At 35.6% G+C, this 17,786-nt stretch overlaps 1 protein-coding gene across 3 annotated transcripts in view; it reads left to right on the top strand.

Moving 5' to 3' along the window:
* GRM5 (glutamate metabotropic receptor 5) overlaps positions 1 to 17,786 on the top strand; it is a 236,006-nt gene that overhangs the window by 206,260 nt on the left and 11,960 nt on the right. For all 3 annotated transcript variants that reach the window (XM_026044175.1, XM_026044174.1, XM_026044173.1), the window contains exon 7: positions 3,484 to 4,423. In XM_026044175.1, coding sequence (XP_025899960.1) covers positions 3,484 to 4,423 — 940 coding nt within the window. The remainder of the gene's footprint in view (positions 1 to 3,483; positions 4,424 to 17,786) is intronic.

Below are 17,786 nucleotides of genomic sequence, written 5' to 3'. Positions count from 1 at the left end.
TATTAACTAACATGGACAGTGCTAACCTAATATAGTTTTATGGATGTTGAAGGCATGCATGGTATGGTCTTCTAGGGTGTAATAATAATAAATTTAAAAAGTAGAATGATCAAATACCCAGAGAAACAGGGACTAGTAGAACTTTGCTCTGTGTCTGTGAACTATTCCACCAGATGACCTAATTATAAGTCAATATGAAATGATGAAATATAGGCAAAAAATTTACAGGGAATGAACAGAGTGGATTAGTACATGATAGAAATGGAGCTGTAGCAGTGGTCTAGCCTTAAAGTTTTCCCTCTCTTCATTGATAGCAGAATTTGCTCAAGCCATGGATTATCCAAATATTTTTATTATTTAAAATATTTTATTATTTCAAAAAATAAGAATTTTTTATTCCCACAGAAAATCCTTAAACAAACTCTGTATTTTGTTGCTTTTTGTTGCTTAAAAGTATCAATGCACAATTTATTCAGCTAATGTCRTCTAGATATTCCCAATGGACTTCCTTTCCCTGGAGTGTTAAAAATGACTAGTTTTTATATCTGCTGATATTGCTATTCACATGTTATCATTTTAGTACCCTGCTTCCTTTTGCAGTATTTCTGGACTCAGGAACATAGAGGCAGTTTTATGTCAGTTTTAGTAGGCTGCAGTCCCAGACCCAGTGCACTCTTGAGCACAGAGTAGAACAACTCGACACCTGCTCCAAATTGGACTGGGTCCTAACAGCCTTTTCACAAGCCAAATATTGCCTCAGCACACTGCAGGGACCAAAAGACCCAGCTGCTGGCTCTGGTCCACTGAGTTTTTGAGCCAGCCAGGAATGAAGACTTCCCAGGTGCTTGGAGATATTGATGAAGTGTAAGAGGTGGGCTGTGGGGCAGGATGTTGTTCAAATGACTATTGAACATACACATATTTCTGTTGCATTTTTTTTTTTAGCATTTGTATTGATCTAATCTTAGRTATCTATACAAGTAAAACACTCATGATGTTATTTCCCCATATTTCTTTTACTTGATCTAGTTATCTTTTTCTGAAAAGTGCTATTTTTAGAAACCATCATTTGCAAAGTTGTTGAATGGAAACCTCACCCATTGTTGCTTCATGAAGAATATCCAGTACTTAGATCTTAATTGAGAAAGAAATCATTACATAATTTAACATTCTCCTTGTAAAGTATACCTAATGATGGAGGAAAAAAAAGATTGGTCAGATTTTCAACTCTTTTCTCAGAAATTTTATTAAGAGAATGTAAAAGAGTAATAAAGCAAGAAAGGCATGAAAAAATTCTGATATTGGTGACAAATAATAATTCACTTCTGTTGAGATGTTAAGAACCACATAAAACCACTCTTTCTTTCACTGTCTGCATATAAAGACTAGCTGACAGATAAAGACCCATTTTCTTCAAAGTTCCTGTTTAGGATTCTATAGCAGTATCACAAGCTAGTAAAAGAAATAKTTCCAAAATATGTTAATTGAACTTTGGTGAAATTTGAAATGGATTTGGAGCTTACTTCATCATAAAAGTTCTTGRAACAGAACCAACGTGGAGGATGTCTGCACACACCACATATGTTTGTGATTTTGACCTGCCTTTCCACCACTCCCTCAAATATAATCTAATGGTTTTATTGGTGTTTCTGTTGTACTGTCTTGATGAAGTTAGAATTAAATGGCATATCTCCCTCACACTGAATAAGTAAACCTTTCAAAGCCAACAAGTATCACAGATACCTTCAATTAATGCTAATGGGAGTATTTCATAAAAATCTAAAGGTCCTTGTTACATTTAGACATGGCAATTTTATTATCTCAATGGAAAACTTGCCACATCAAAGCAGTTAAAATTTGAATGATAAATTAACCTGCACTTAGTAACCAAGAGAAAAATTCTGCTACACTAGAGTGAGCTCATAGCCTTTAACTGCACTAATGTGAAATATCAGGTGATTTTAATCCTTCTAACACTTCTGCATGACTAGAACTCTCTGCCTGCTATCTTTACCACACAATCTATTGCTTGTACTGCCATATCATATATAATTATATTTTGATAATATTCGTTKATATTCATTGTAGGAAAGTGTACTTTTGAGTGGGAGGGGAATGGGAGAGAGATGAATAGGGACCAATTTTAACTAATATTAACTAATATTGTATTTCCAGGGAACAATTTTTATCATTAAGAACGTCAGATTTGACAGATTTGAGGGGAAAAAAAAAAAAAAAAAACCCAGTGAGATCCATTGGCAGTTGAAGAAAAGGTAAAACAGAGACCTTGCATGTAGGAATTCACAAGTTATAGCCCTCATGTCTATTCCTGGTCATCAGGGCACTGAGGTTCCAGACTCCCATATTAATTTCTATTGCCTAGATTTCAGATGCTTGACAGTTCTTAGATTTGAATACCCTCAATGCTGAAAACATGAACATGCTCCATACCTGTGAGTCATCTGCCATCACTCCCCCAGGGTCAGGCTGACCTGCCAAAGTGAGAAATCTAGACCTAAAACCGTCAACAACTTGATTCTGACAGTGTTCAATTATAATGCCACTTAGATTTTGAAATCAAATGAAGTAGAGCTATATACAAGTACAAGAGAGAAAAGACTTTGGCTGCAGTCTCTACTGCCTATCACCGCCTTTCAGCAGGACCTACCCTACCTGGCAGGACTCATGTCTCCTTTTGCCAAGAAGTTGCACGTCAGAGTGCAAGGTCTTCCATTTCTTCCTCCTTTTCACTTCCAGCATTGCCCAGACTTTACAATGCACATAGGAAAGGAAGGACAGAGGAAGAATGCCAAGAGGAAGTTCTCTGCCAATATTTAGTCATGTTTATTGCTTTATCTTTCTATGAGTTTTGCACAAAAATGCTTTACTAAAATCGATACCTAAACTGAAAACAAGCATCCTTATGCACTGTTTTAGTTCAGCTTTGACACTAATATTTTGACAGTTTGATATCGTGAGTAAGATGAGGCTTTTCTTTTTTTTCTTTTTTTTTTTTTCCTGCCCACAGACATGAAATAAGTACCAATACTCTCTATAGTATATATTACAATTAACAGGACTGACATCTGGTCCTTGAAGAGCAAGTAGTATACAGAAAAATATGGAGTATTTGGCGTCAACGTGATGTCACTTGRTTATGAAATTTATTTATGAACTATTACATTTAAAATAACTTAAAATGATAATCCCATAGTGACGAGGTATGGCTTATCTTAATCAATTTAGTCTTCTTTTTGCAATCATCTTAGACTCTGAAGAGATGACCTATTTTATTGAAATAAGCCATGATGGAAAAATATTTATTGTGWAATTTTGCCAGCATCATCTTAGCTGCATCCATGATAATGGCACATTCCTGAAAGAGAAAAAAAAGAGAGAAATATCAGGAGTAACCATAACTGTATCATTAAAGAATATCACTTCTACATATTTTAATTTATTTTTTTCTCTCTCTTTCTATAGGATGTGACCTCATCCCAGTCCAGTATCTCAGATGGGGTGATCCTGAACCAATCGCAGCAGTGGTTTTTGCATGCCTGGGTCTGCTGGCCACCTTGTTTGTTACAGCTATATTCATAATGTACCGTGATACTCCAGTGGTAAAATCATCCAGCCGAGAACTCTGCTACATCATTTTGGCTGGTATCTGCTTGGGTTACTTGTGCACGTTCTGTCTCATTGCAAAACCTCAACAGATTTACTGTTATCTTCAACGAATTGGCATTGGCCTCTCCCCAGCTATGAGTTACTCTGCTCTAGTAACTAAAACCAACCGCATTGCAAGAATCCTAGCTGGCAGCAAGAAGAAAATTTGTACAAAGAAACCCAGGTTCATGAGTGCCTGTGCCCAACTGGTTATTGCATTTATCTTGATATGTATCCAACTAGGCATAATTGTTGCTCTCTTTATAATGGAACCACCAGATATAATGCATGATTACCCAAGCATCCGAGAGGTCTACCTGATTTGTAACACCACCAACCTAGGTGTTGTAACTCCCCTTGGATATAATGGATTATTAATTTTGAGTTGCACCTTTTATGCATTTAAGACAAGAAATGTCCCAGCTAATTTCAATGAAGCAAAGTATATTGCCTTTACAATGTATACCACGTGCATCATTTGGCTAGCTTTTGTGCCAATCTATTTCGGAAGCAACTACAAGATAATCACCATGTGTTTCTCAGTGAGCCTGAGTGCCACGGTGGCCCTTGGCTGTATGTTTGTGCCCAAGGTTTATATCATCCTTGCTAAGCCAGAAAGGAATGTACGGAGCGCATTCACCACGTCAACTGTGGTCCGCATGCACGTAGGGGATGGAAAGTCATCTTCGGCTGCAAGCCGCTCAAGCAGCCTGGTGAACCTGTGGAAAAGAAGGGGATCATCTGGTGAAACTCTTAGGTAAAGTTTGCTAATATATGAGTGTGGGGAAACAAATATGATCTTCTGAAACTTAAATAATATTAATAATAGTGAAAGAACAAAGGGAAGTATATTAATTTCCTTCATTTTGCRCTGGGAGATGAGCAAGTCTGCTCTGTAGCACTTTCAAGTGATGACTGGTTTAGTTAAAAGGCTGTACAAAAACACAACAAAGAACGATGAGCAAACAGGGCTGGAAGCACCGAGTGTGTCATCTGTTCACTTACAAGTGAGGGAAACAAGATCGAAAGAAAGAAAGAAAGAGAGAGAAAGAGAGAGAGAGAGAGAAAATAACAAGAAATGTAACTAATTGCCTTATCCTTAATGTACTCAGTTGAAATCTCTTTCCTTTGAATGAATCTCATAGACACCATGATTGCCTCTAGTCACAGCAGTAATAATAGGGTTGCTGCTAATGCTGTAAGGTGGATAGGTCAACACAAGTAGCATCATGAGCAGCCACTCTCAGGCCTCCAGAGATTTTTTTCTTATGACTCTTTCTGTCCTATACCCTTAATTTTCCTTTTCTGTATTATCTCTTCCTACMTTCTTTTTTGTGTCCTTCCTATCTTCTCTTCTTTAGCTTTCTCTGATGCCTTTTGCTATCTTCATCCTCCCAACTCCATCAAATTCAGTTGTTCTCAGTCCCCATTCTTGATACCCTTCCTGACACTGAGTAGATATTCCCTTGCCAGATACTTCTTTGTTTCTTCCCAAGGAAGAGTTTGAATTTAGTGGTCATGAAGAAGACATGCATATTCAGGATAGAAAAATTACTTTAAGAGGATTTTTGAGAGAAAAGAGATCTCTGGAGTGGAGATATTGTCCAGCTCCAGAGATAGCATTTTACTGAATTCATTTAGACCAGTGGCTTACTTTCTTATAATCTCTTTCATTTTTGATGTGTGTTGTTATGGGAATGATTTTGCATTGTTTAATTGCTTGTATAAACAAGGAATTCTGTCAGTATGAAAGTACTGAGATTTACAGTTTTGTCCTTCTTCAGATGTGTATATCTGGCCTGGAAGTGAAAGTAGTTAGATTTCATTCCTTACTGAAATACAGGTTGATTTTAAAGTTGATAGCATTATTATTTCTAGGAATGCCAATGGCGGCAACTGAAGCTCGCATGATACCAGAGAGAATTTATAGCTCCATTATTTTATGAATTGCAATTTACATTCAGGAAAGATTTAATTAGTAATAACTTCAGGATGAAAGCACAGATCATTCCAAAATGATGATATGTCTTTGTAACATTTTTGCTAATGCTTCTCTTTCAGAGAACTTGAATCAGTCCAGAAATGGCTAGTTTGTTGCAAATATCTCATAGGTATGATTTGTAAGCAATGCTTTTTTTCCAGTCAGTTTCTAGATGCAGGTTGGAATAATATTTGAAAATGATGAATTCTTTGTSAGTTTAAGTGATGATTATCTGAAATGTCCCTCTTTACATCCTCTGTCTGTACACCTGAGCTGACCTCAACCTCCATAACTACTTCTGAGCTGGCTAACAGAGAATTCTTCTGTGTCCTCAATAGCAGAACATTCTTCCTTTTTGAGATCATTTTTATTTTCCTTCTTTTTTTTTTTTTTTTTGAGATCTTATTTTTCATCCTGTAACCTTTACCTGAACAAGATGAAGTTATAGATGATGGGAAGATCTTGGGTTCAGGAAGGATTTATTTGAAAGATCTCATCTGTTTAGGCCCAGTTTTGATAGATATTTCTTTAAAATTTTTGTTGTATTTTGAAGACTAAGGAGTGTAATCTGCTATTAAATATCCTAAAAGACAAAGTGCATTTTCTTTTTATGAGAACTCCATTTCCATTTCTGTATATTCCTCAATGTGTAGGCAATACCTGCTGTCAAGACAGGATTAGTAAAACAGATTAACATTGACATTGATGTCTTTTGAAATAGCACCATGTTGGAAATGTGTCCAGACCTGAAGAGTATTCAGAGTGTCATTTGTGTAAGTGCAGGAATGAAGAAAATAGAACAAAGCTGATATATTGGCATATTTACCTATATAGAAAGAGGAAAAACATTTAATTTTAAAATTGGTGAAAAGCTTTCACATCATCAATAGAGTTCATCAGTATTAGTAACCAGAACAGAGGAGAAGCTCCTAAAATATATGTGCCTAGACCCTCATTTGTTTAAACTGTGATRGCACCAGTGAGTTTAGCATTGCTCAGCGACTTCAACCTAAAGGACACAGGAATCCAAGAACAAAGTGATCCATCCAATCAGTCRTAAGGAATCTCTCCTATCAGTTCCTCTTCAGTTGCATGTAAGAAAACAAATTAGAGCCTTAAAATATCCTGAACATATTTAAAAACCTGCTCAGAAGTTCACCTATGAAATCTGAAGATTTCAACTCCAATAGCAAATAGAAAGCCATTTTCAAATTTAATTCTACTCACTGTAGCTAATGACGAAATAGAATATAACCATTTTACATAATATTCAAGCATTTCATAAAAAAAACGCTGGTGTGCAAAATAACATATTTCAGGGGATTATTCAGTACTATCTTCAAAAGCATGTTTGGRTAGTTATTTAAGTAAACACTGAAGTACTCAAATTCAAAGGAAATATTCACTAGAACTACATGACATTATTTAAATAGCACAGAAGGGGGTTATTTAAAAGAGCACGAGTCATTGTTGAATTTTAAAGAAACATGCTATTTAAGTCACCAGTGTGTAGAGGGGCCCCTATCATTAACATTTTGCTTCTTGACACTAATTTATAGTGCAGTGCAGTATTGCATCAAATCATTGTCAAACAGATAATGCCAAAGCTCAATTCAGAGCTTTCACATCAGCTGCAAAATGACAGATAACAAGACTGTTCTTGCCTAAATAAAGTAATGCATCTGTTAGAGTCCTAAATGACTTMTTGCATGGGGTGCTCATCAATTAAGAAAACTCAGCACACTGTGGCTGTGTGCTGGAATGAATCTTCASATTCTGAATATATAGGGAGAGTCATTTGTTACCCAGTGAAATGAAAACCTTCTCATGTAGGCTATTGTGATTCATCAGTACTCACCAAAATGTGCTCTAAGCTCATTTACAACCAGGCTATCAAATCAGGATTGAATACAAGCAACTCCACAAAGAAGCATGAAGAACACTTATGTTGCTGCAGTCAAAGCTTCACAACCTATGCAGAGGAACTTCTGGACCTTCTGCTTCCTGTAACTTTACCAAGTAATTTCACAGGGACTAGGAAGGTCATAAATTAGTCGAACAAAAACTTATCCTATCTTGGCAACYTGAGGATTGGAACGTATGTGACCAAAGCCCTTTGGAAGAATGTAAAATATAGGGTTGAGCTCTCAGAAAGATATGAAAAACACCTCCCTAAACACTCTGCCTCACACACATATACTAAGCTTTCAAACCTGTCAGTATTTTTCTCTCTGCTGTTTAATTTGTTCCAGTCTTCACAGTGCAACCCAAGTTCCTCCTGTCTGCTTCTGCCACAACTTACAGTCCCATAGTTGTTTCTATCTTCTCTGCTGCTTTTGAAGCAAATGGAGTTAGAAATCAGAGTTGCCAAAGTTTTTTAAATGCTAGTTGGCCTTATTCCCTGTGCTGATGGAGGCAAGATTCCTGCATTCTCAAAAGGCAGAAGATGGTAAGCACCTATGACAAACCAAAACTGAAACAAGACTGATGTTGTCATCTTCTGCATTTTTCAGGATGGCTGAAAGTGATAATTGATCTAAGCAAAAAGGCTGAGCAGCACTTTAGATCTGATATATATGTAAGCAGATATGGTCACTCTCCAGGAGACAGTAAYGACCAACAACAGGCAGATGAAGTTCCAGCTACACCAAGCATTTGTGGCACTGTGCATATTTCCTCCATCTGGATGTGAAATAGCACAATATTGGACAACAGAAAAGGGATGCAGATTAATTTCTGTATTTTGCCCAAAGACACTTATCCACATCAACATGCAGATCTCTAAGATTAAAGTTTAATAGCCAAGTGCAGCAGTCATATTTAGTTCCGCCTGGATTTACTAGTTCATTACTGGTCCATTATGCAATATTTCATAAATGATTAAACATAAGCTGTGGTTGTCAAAGTTAATTACCTACTCATTTGTTAATGCATGATCTTGCCCTTGTAATAAGTTTGTTAGCTGCTGTGTGACTGCTCAGCTGGGCATTGCTCTACATATCTCTGCAGAGCTGATAAGAATGACAGTGTTCACCCAAAACTGGGAACTGCTGCTGGAAATCCACCCTCACTTAGACATGTTCTCCTTCCCCTGAAGAGCACAAGGGCAGAGAAGGCTCAAATGAACCACTAGAAAATTTAGAGTCTTGTAAGTCATTCTCCATTTTATTTTATTTTATTTTATTTTATTTTATTTTATTTTATTTTATTTTATTTTATTTTRTTTTRTTTTTTAGATATGATTTAGATAAAGTACACTAAACTGAGCAGGTTTACTTGCTGCTGAAAAGCCATTCCCCATTCTCCTGCAAGGAAAATATGGGTGAGCAAGACGGATTTTTTCTGGTGTGCTGGACCTAGCCCACAGACCACTGGCAATTCTATTCATTGTTTATATCAGAAAGTCCCTAATTGTGTCATAATGAAAAGTATTGAAAATAGACATCTATCATCACATTGTGTGCTCCATTTTCCRTGAGGAGCAGCTGGCTTTTTTGACTCTCTTTTCTCTTTCTCTTTTTTTCTCCTTCATATCTGGCTATATCTGTTCTGGTATAGTTCAAATAGGAGCTATTTTGATGGACTAAATAAGAAAAATTGCCTTGGATCAGCCTAGAAGCTGCCCTTCATGGTTTAAAAATACTGAGGTGAAAATCATACATCATATATGCCATATCTCAGTATCAAATTTTTAAAATGGACTTTCAAAAGCCCAGATTGATATTTTTCAAAAAAAAAAAAAATCACAGTAAATTTTTCAAACATTAGTATTCTCAATCTGACCAAAATCCACTCAAAGTATTGACAGAACAAGGGAATCAAGAATTTCAGGCACAAACTTGAGAAATTCTAATTGTTGCAGCAGCATTTAAAGGRTCTAATTATTGGGTTTTTTTCCTAATACTGTATTATTAAGAAAGYCCAGAGAAGTCAACTGAGTTTCTAGACAAAAGTTAATCCTGTATCTTAGAATAAATCTTTGGTACTCTAACATACACCAGTCCAAGATACTCTAGGATACAGTCCATACAAGTATTAGAGCAATCCCTACTGTCCAGATGTCAAATTTTGACTTATTGATGGATACATCCATGAATAGCTGGGCATATTTGGAGACCCAGCCAGAAAGCTAATATCAAATATTTTTAGAATATATGTATGTGTTCGTATATCAGTATGATGAGTCAAAGATAAACGTAAAAGACTCAAATTCCCTGTCCTCAGGGAGATGAGCTTCCTAAGAAATGGAGACAGGGCTGCTCTTTGGCATGGGCCTTTCAGTCAGGTAAGGAGACAGGGCTTTGCAAGGATGTCTAGCAGCCTGAATATGAGAAAAATAGAGATTTTTGCAGAAAAATTGAGACTGACTGGCATTCCTCATAAGTGTGTCCATTGAGAAGGTTATTGATCATGAGAGTCTGCTGCAGCATATTCTATTAGGACACATTTTACAGTACTGGTGCCAGTTCTGTGTTCATTTATATGCAATGTGAACAATTCCTTTGATACATATTGAATGATGATAAACGAACACTATGCTTTTCCTCCAAACTTTTGTTTGAAAAATTTCTTTCCTATCAAGTCTTGTCAAGGAATGGGCTCATACTCACACTCACTTTTTACAGCCAAAGGGCTGACAAAGTYTTCATGATTATTGTGGGCATCAGGGCAGACTAAGAATAACACTTGATCATGTCCTTTGGCCAGCAAAATCAAGGAAAATACAACATTCTCCTTCCATAGAATAACAACCACAGACCTCATACAAGTAATTGGTTCTGCAAATTTTGCAGCTAGCTGCAGTGTTTTTCTTATACAAATGTGAAGTAATATATAAGAGGTAGTAACCTAGCTATATTGAGTTCAGATTTAGAAACTGGTACATTGGCTCTCCCACTGAGTTACATTAGCTTGTCAGTTGTGCCAGTGTGATTGCTCTCCTAAGGAAACCTATTGAATCCATCCTACTTTGCATAAAATATACACTGATTGGGAACGTCGGAGAGTTGTTTTTTACCCCAGTGAATAGAGCAATATCTTCCCATATTAGATTAGAAGAGTTTTCACCCTGGGTATCTTTTACCCTGTGTGAGTGACCCATCCACTAGGCTTTTGTCTTGCACTCAGAGATCTCTGCAGTTCTCATTGAAAATAATTGGAGATATTTTTTGAAGTGAAATTTGAAATTTTATGGAGGAGGCAAATAATTACTTGGTGACTTTTAGCCATTTCAGTTAGTTGATTTCTACAGCTGCATTTTAAAGGGAAAGTGAACTACAAACATAAATTGCACAGCAGTGATTAGATGACTTTGGACTATGAGATGACTAATGCAGAAGAGGGATGGGGCAAGTCCTTTGCATGATGTAATAAGAGTAGGTGAAAATTTACATGAGCTGAAGGTCTGTCTCAAAGGATATTGATGCTTTTTCCAAAAATGAAACCTGGCAATAATAATTCATGATGTTATTTGTTTGCTCCCTAGCCTCTCCAGAAAAGAATTTTGACGCATGCAGGAAAAAAATATCTTTGACTCTTCAGAGGAAGTCATTATCCTTTTGACTGATTAGTCTGTATTTATTAATGAATCAGTTCCCAAMTGGATCATTCTGAGCTATTTTAATCTAATACACTACAAAAATTTAGATTGTGACATTACTGAATGGTTTGAGTCCTCCATTTTTTCCTAGTAATTTACTCCAGGTGTCTTTTTGGACAAGCTTGATACTGTGATTAATTAAACTTCAAATATTGTGAAATGACTGAGGAATATTTTATGAAACTCAGTGAAAGGTATTAGGTTGGAAAGATTTTGATGAATTGCTACTAAAACATTCATCTGTATAATGAATTGATATTCTTGAATGCCCTGATTACAATGAATTTTAATTTGTGTGCCGTGCTAGTGTTGTTGTTTTGAGTTCTTCCCCTCAACCTAAATTTAATTAAACTGCTGATTGATTAATATAAATTGTTTGKCTGCGTTAACTTAGCACATAGATTCTTCCTTAATTTTTTGAATTATTTATATTATTCAGACAACATCTGCATCTTTTAGAATCAACTGTCATAGTAGAACTGTGCAAATTAAATCAAAATGTCAACAATTTACTGCCTACTCTAAGAAAATATGCTCTAGCAAGCAAAATGCAGTCTTGTCATTGTATTACCAAGAGTAAAAAGAAGAAAGAGTGAAGATGGGACCTGGCAGGTTTTTTTTTTTTTTTTTTTTTTTAAGATTACAATCACAGGGAGCAGGATATGAGGAGTGTGCTTGTGATTTTTTTAACAGTGATATCTTTTTATCCTTTTCTTTTTCCTCTACAAAACTGTCTCCTGGATTTCTAGTGACAAAAAAATGACACTATTTGCTTTAACAGTATTGACTTTATTAGTCAAGCTGAAGAATACCCAGATAGCTCATACAGACTGCCTCATATCTGCTCTGCAGGCAAGACGGAGATCCTGTTGCAAACTACCCACTGATTTAAGCATAAGGCTTTCTACCGAAGAAACCTTTGTTTCTTTCCAGAGAAAAAAATTTATATGAACTGCTACTGTATTTAAATATAACAACTAGAATATTAACACACTGATCCTCCTTCCAAGCTCCAAACAACAGATGAGCCAGTCTGCCACTATGGAAAACCCTGTTTTGGATTAAAAAACAGTGGTGCATCGACTTGAATACTGGAAGCTGGTGCAGGCTGGTAGAAGAGGTGAGGACGGGAGTTTTTCTCAGCAGAGAGAAAGAAACAGTTTCTATTTACAGATGTTTTATAATAACTGTGATTTAAATTCAAGCCCTGTGCAGAGTAAATGATAAAAGAAAACTCWTTTACTTTGCAATAGTCTTGATTATAGCATTACGTCATGTAGTGACTACTGAATATGTTGCTAGTCAATGGCTAATGGCACAAGCATGACTTGAACAAAAAAAAAAGCCATTTTACAGACCACAATCCAATAATGATGTAGCAGAAAAAAGGCTAAAAAATAATAAACAAACAGTAAAGATGCAGAATATTACATAACAAAAATAGAATAAATATGTTAAACATACAGGGTAGCATAAAAGATCTAAATAATAAAAATCATCAGAAATATGGAAGTCATTTCTTACAAAAAAAATCTTTATATGGTCATCTTTTCATGATTTTTCTAGCTATAAATATTTTGTGATTCCAAACACCAAAAAAGATTGAAAATATATTCATTTCACAAGAACTATGGGATTTCTAGCATTCACATTATTTCAGAGTAAATAAAAGTAATTCCCCTTTTCAACATATTGAGTGAAGTAATGCATAAAGTAATGAGACCTTCTTATGGCATCTGTAGTTATAGTAACTGCTACAGTTATAATAACTAGAGGGGAGTGGACAAAAATTCAACATAGTGAATGACTGGATAGACTAACACAAGACACTACTGTAGAGAAATTCTACGCAGTGTCTTGTCCAAGATCTCAGAAATAACCTTTCCAGAAGCAGGTAAACAAACACATTGGTAATATTCTGGTTTTTGCTCTATTCTRTCTCTGAATCAGTATACGTTTCATGTATCATTCCATCAAGAAAAGTAATTTTAATTTACCATCTGAAGTTAGATATGATTGCTTAATTAGAATAAACTTTAAAAATGAAGGATTTTGCTGAATTTGAAAAAATAATTAAATTATTCATTTTGTTTTATTGTTTTTTTCTGAAATTGAGCTATTAAGCAAACAATTTTTGTATTCTGATTTTTTTAAAAAAGCAGAAAGAAGTGACAAACTTAATAAAATATAATGTATTTTTGCTACTTTGTAAATGGAAAAACATTGCACAGTAAGCTGACACCCCTTTTAATTAGGCAGTGCAGTGTGGTGCACAATTAAGTCATGATTGCAGAATTCATTCTTAAGGACATGTCATGTTTCTACTCCAAAATAACCCATGTAGTAACAATGCCAAATATTCTACATAGTTAATTCTTCAGCTATTTAAAACTACAGAAATCTGAATTCATATATTCTCTTCTCTAAAGGCCAGCCCTAAGTCTGCTGCTATCAAATGCAGGATTTTCAGCATTTCTCACTATCAAGACCAAATAATATTGCAGGTRAAAAATACTGTATACATATAAAGCTCTAACCATTAAAATACATAATACAGTCTGGAAAGGTTGAGAGTTTTGTGACATTCAGCATCCTGTTCTAGGCACAAGCACATTGAAAGGACTCATGGAAAGTGACAGAAAACAAAGGACAATCTCTCATCAGTACTCTATTAAGGTTTTTAATTCCCCAGGTTWTATATATGATAAGCCAGTTAGACTCTGTTGCGTGATGCTGAGAGACTAGGGAAGTAACGCAAGTTTCTACTTTATAAAATGACTTATTCTGTATGTGCAGGAAAAAATTTACAGGATTTAACTATTAGGATGATTATTCAAGATAGCCAAACTTGGAATTCCATAATATACAGTTAGCTTGAAAGATTTTAATATTGCATGTCAGTTTATTTTAGTCTAATCTAAAAGCAATGGGGAGTGGTTTTCTCCTCTCCTCTCCTCTCCTCTCCTCTCCTCTCCTCCTTGTATTAATCTCATTTTTTAAGACTCTCAACAGATCTTTTTTTCAGGTTCACTCCAAAAAAAGACAAAATCAGAGTGTGTGTTAAAATAATATATGTACCAGCTTTGATTATTGCTATACTGTGAGCAAAGCTTGATTCAGAAAGTTTTAAACATTTAATGCCATCTCAGAGTAAAAATCAGAATCCCATTAATTAGCAAATCCTTAGGTCCTGCAGTGATGAACTAAAGTACCCAGGGAAGGATTAGCTCTTGCCCTTCAAGCAGATTTGGCTCTAAATCCTCTCCTCTTAAACTGTTCATTTTGAAATGTCACCTGTTCCATACTCACAAGGTAGAACTTCATGAAGATATTATTTCTGCCTTGAACTAGAAAAAAATATTGATCACAGCTACTCTCTTCCTTTATGTATGAACTGTTGCAATTAGCCTTTTGATATTCACTAAATAATAAAATTTCAGCACAGCAATGCTGTATTCACTGTATTTGAAATATGAAATGATAACAGTTCTCCATCTCCCACAGAACAAATCCGCTTTGCATTGCACTGCATCAGCAATAGACTAAATCCTTCATTCAGGCAAGGAACTCCAGAGACTAGTGATGAGGATAATCTGAGATTCTGGAAACACTCCAAGTTGAGCAGTTGAGCAGAGATGCAGACTGCTCTTTTTTTTTTTTTTTTTTTTTAAGGAATGAGATGCACGACAAGGGATGTGAGTGAGCCTATGTCATCTATCTTTCCCCACAAACAAAAGCAAGGCAGGTTTGAAAGCATGCAAGGAATTTAATGGATAAAAGAAAAAGCTTGAGAGGAATTTTGAGTTTGATCTGTTTTGTGGTTTGGATATTTTTTTTGGACAAAATTCACTATTAACTAWAAGGAATTCACTACTGCAAGAATCAATAACCCCAAAGACCTGAAGTTATTCATAACCGAATTAAAGCCATATTAAAGGAACAAAGACATCCTGATTTTTTTAAAGAAAAGGAAAGGAAAAGAAAGGCAAGGCAAATTAAGGAAAGGAAAAAAAGAAAAAAAAAAAAAAACAGTCAGGATAGATAGACTTTCCCTCAGCTCAAGAGTAGATTCCTGTCTCTCTACTGATGCCCTTTGGGTAGTGCAGAACTCTGCTGTGCAAAGCAGAGTGATGTGACAAAATATTTGTCAAATGGACAAGCCTTCAAATGAGTTACTCCACTGAGTCACGGCCATTTCTCAATTTTTTCATCATTGGTGCTTATACAACAAATTAGGATGTGTCATTAAACACTTAAGGAAACACTTTTTCTTAAGGAAAATCCTTCTACGCAAAATAAATAAAAATAAATTCTGAACATCCCACAACTCAACACTGTCCCCAAAGAAACCCTCAAAATGACTGCAAATCACTTAAAGCCTTCAACAGAATTTGGTAGTACTGATTCCTGAGCTGCCCTTCTGAACAAATGCAGACTTTTATTCCCTGTCTTTTCCAACCAATATGTTGTTTAGATACGGACCAAAAAARCTACCTGCAAATAGTGACAGCACTGCAGTGTTTTATGCCTGTTCCACATTCCAACTGAAATGCAAAATCACTTTTTGTAACAGCATTTGTTATGACAGCTGTAAAAAATAAATTTGAACTTTCTCTTTCTCACATTACATCATTTAAAGAAATCCTTTGATTGTAACAAGTAGGAGAGAGTCTAACATTTTTTTCTAAACCAAGACTTTCTGAGGGAAAATTATATCCTTATCTTCTCAGAATGCTAAAAGCCCTTTATTAAGCAGAACTTTTGATATTCCCCTCCAGAAAGGTCTCCCAAAGTAATTCACAGCCTCTGTGCACAGGTTAGRTATTTTTCTCATTAAGAGGTGGATTAGGTGATGCTCTGGTCTGGTTTTCATAGCTGAATATTTAGCAGTAACTGAAGAGCCATGGGGCGGTTTTTATGGTTCAAGACTTTTAGAAAATATGATAACTTCTTATGTTGTAATTTGCACTTCAGTGTATTGCAATAACTGAGAGGTTCCTGTATTCTTTTTCCTGTAATCTATTCTGATGATCCTCATGGTAGTGGCATTTAGGTTAATAACTAGGGAACAGGAAATTGAGGGGCAGGATTTCTTTGGACCTGAGTCTGAAGCATCATAACCAGGTATTTGTCAAGAAGGAACCACTAAGTTCATTTACTTCTCTCTTCCTCCTMCTGGCTACTTTTTATTTTTTTGTGTGAGTATTTAGAGTTTCTAGATCCTTCTACTAATCTTAGTCTTTACTTCTGTCTCACTGGTTACAGAGTACCTATTTTGATTAACAGGATTAAATGTAATCAAWATTTTCCTCTCACTTTTCCTAAATTTGACTTTCATGATACTTAATGCTTTCATTTGAACTTTATCTCATTTTCTTTGATGTGATGATTCCACACATTCTTTTCTCTTTGCTCTTTCTTGCTACCCTGATTGAATTTATATAGTCCAGTTTGACTTGCATTAAATTTTTTCAGTGAATTTATCTATACTCTAAGCCCTTCCACTTTGTATACTTTCTTTTACTATAGGAATCAACTTTCTTTTAACATCCTGCGTGAGCTTCACGACTTTTGGAAGCACTGCATAGACCACATTCCGGATTGCCTTAAAAACCTTGATAGCCAGTTGGCAAAGCTCCTGTTCCTCCTTTCAGTAAGGTTATCATTTGTAAATGAAAGGACTTTTCTACACTGAGCACGTACCATTTTACTGTATCCAGTTCACTCTTGGGTTCACAAACTTTCTTCTAAGTTATTTACTTTAATATGTGTTGCTTCTGCGTATCTACTCCAGCTGCATCCCAAGTCCAGCCTTGCTGCTTTTGTACTCAGGCTACTTCTCTTCTTGAGAGTTGTAATCTTCAAGATACATTTAGTTGTCTAGGTCAGTCTAAAGGATAAGTACTTAATAAGTCGTTTACTCTAATATGTTAGCAGTGTTAAAATAAAGAGTTTCCCCCAATAGAGATTTATTACATAACTATGATCAAGACTGTAGCATCTGGGAATGGAATATCACAAGTAATATTTAAAAAGGAGTCGATTGTGGGCATTTTGTCCAAATTTTAGTCAAACATTTAAATCTGTATTTCAATATCTTTCACAATAATTTCTATTATTAGGATTGAATTCACCATTGGGAAGAAAGCCAGCATAAGACCTTGACAATGCTCCCATCTCAATTAAGTGCTCAGAAAGTAAATGATGACCAGGTCTTATACTAACATCCTACATGGGTATTAATTAGATCATCAGATATTAAACTTTATCCAAGTGAATTTTTCATCCAAGTCCAGTGTGGATATTCATTTTAAGCAATCATCATGCTGAAGTGGGCTCTAAGATGGGACTGATTTCAGTTGCCTTTAATGCCTACCCCTCAGTGAGTCATCTAAGCTCCTTTACRGAGAAAAAGAAGCACTTTTGGGATATGTGCCATGAACTATACCTGAGAAGTCTGTTCACCTTCACTGACTTTTAAGAAGCATAGAGACCAAACCCGGTTGTGGACAGCTGCTACATCCACAATAACTTAGTCAA

Source organism: Nothoprocta perdicaria, unplaced genomic scaffold (assembly GCF_003342845.1).
Source record: "Nothoprocta perdicaria isolate Ctin4 unplaced genomic scaffold, notPer1 scaffold_352, whole genome shotgun sequence".
Lineage (NCBI taxonomy): Eukaryota > Metazoa > Chordata > Aves > Tinamiformes > Tinamidae > Nothoprocta > Nothoprocta perdicaria.
Note: the sequence above shows the minus strand (reverse complement) of the source record. Positions and strands in the feature narration are given on the sequence as shown.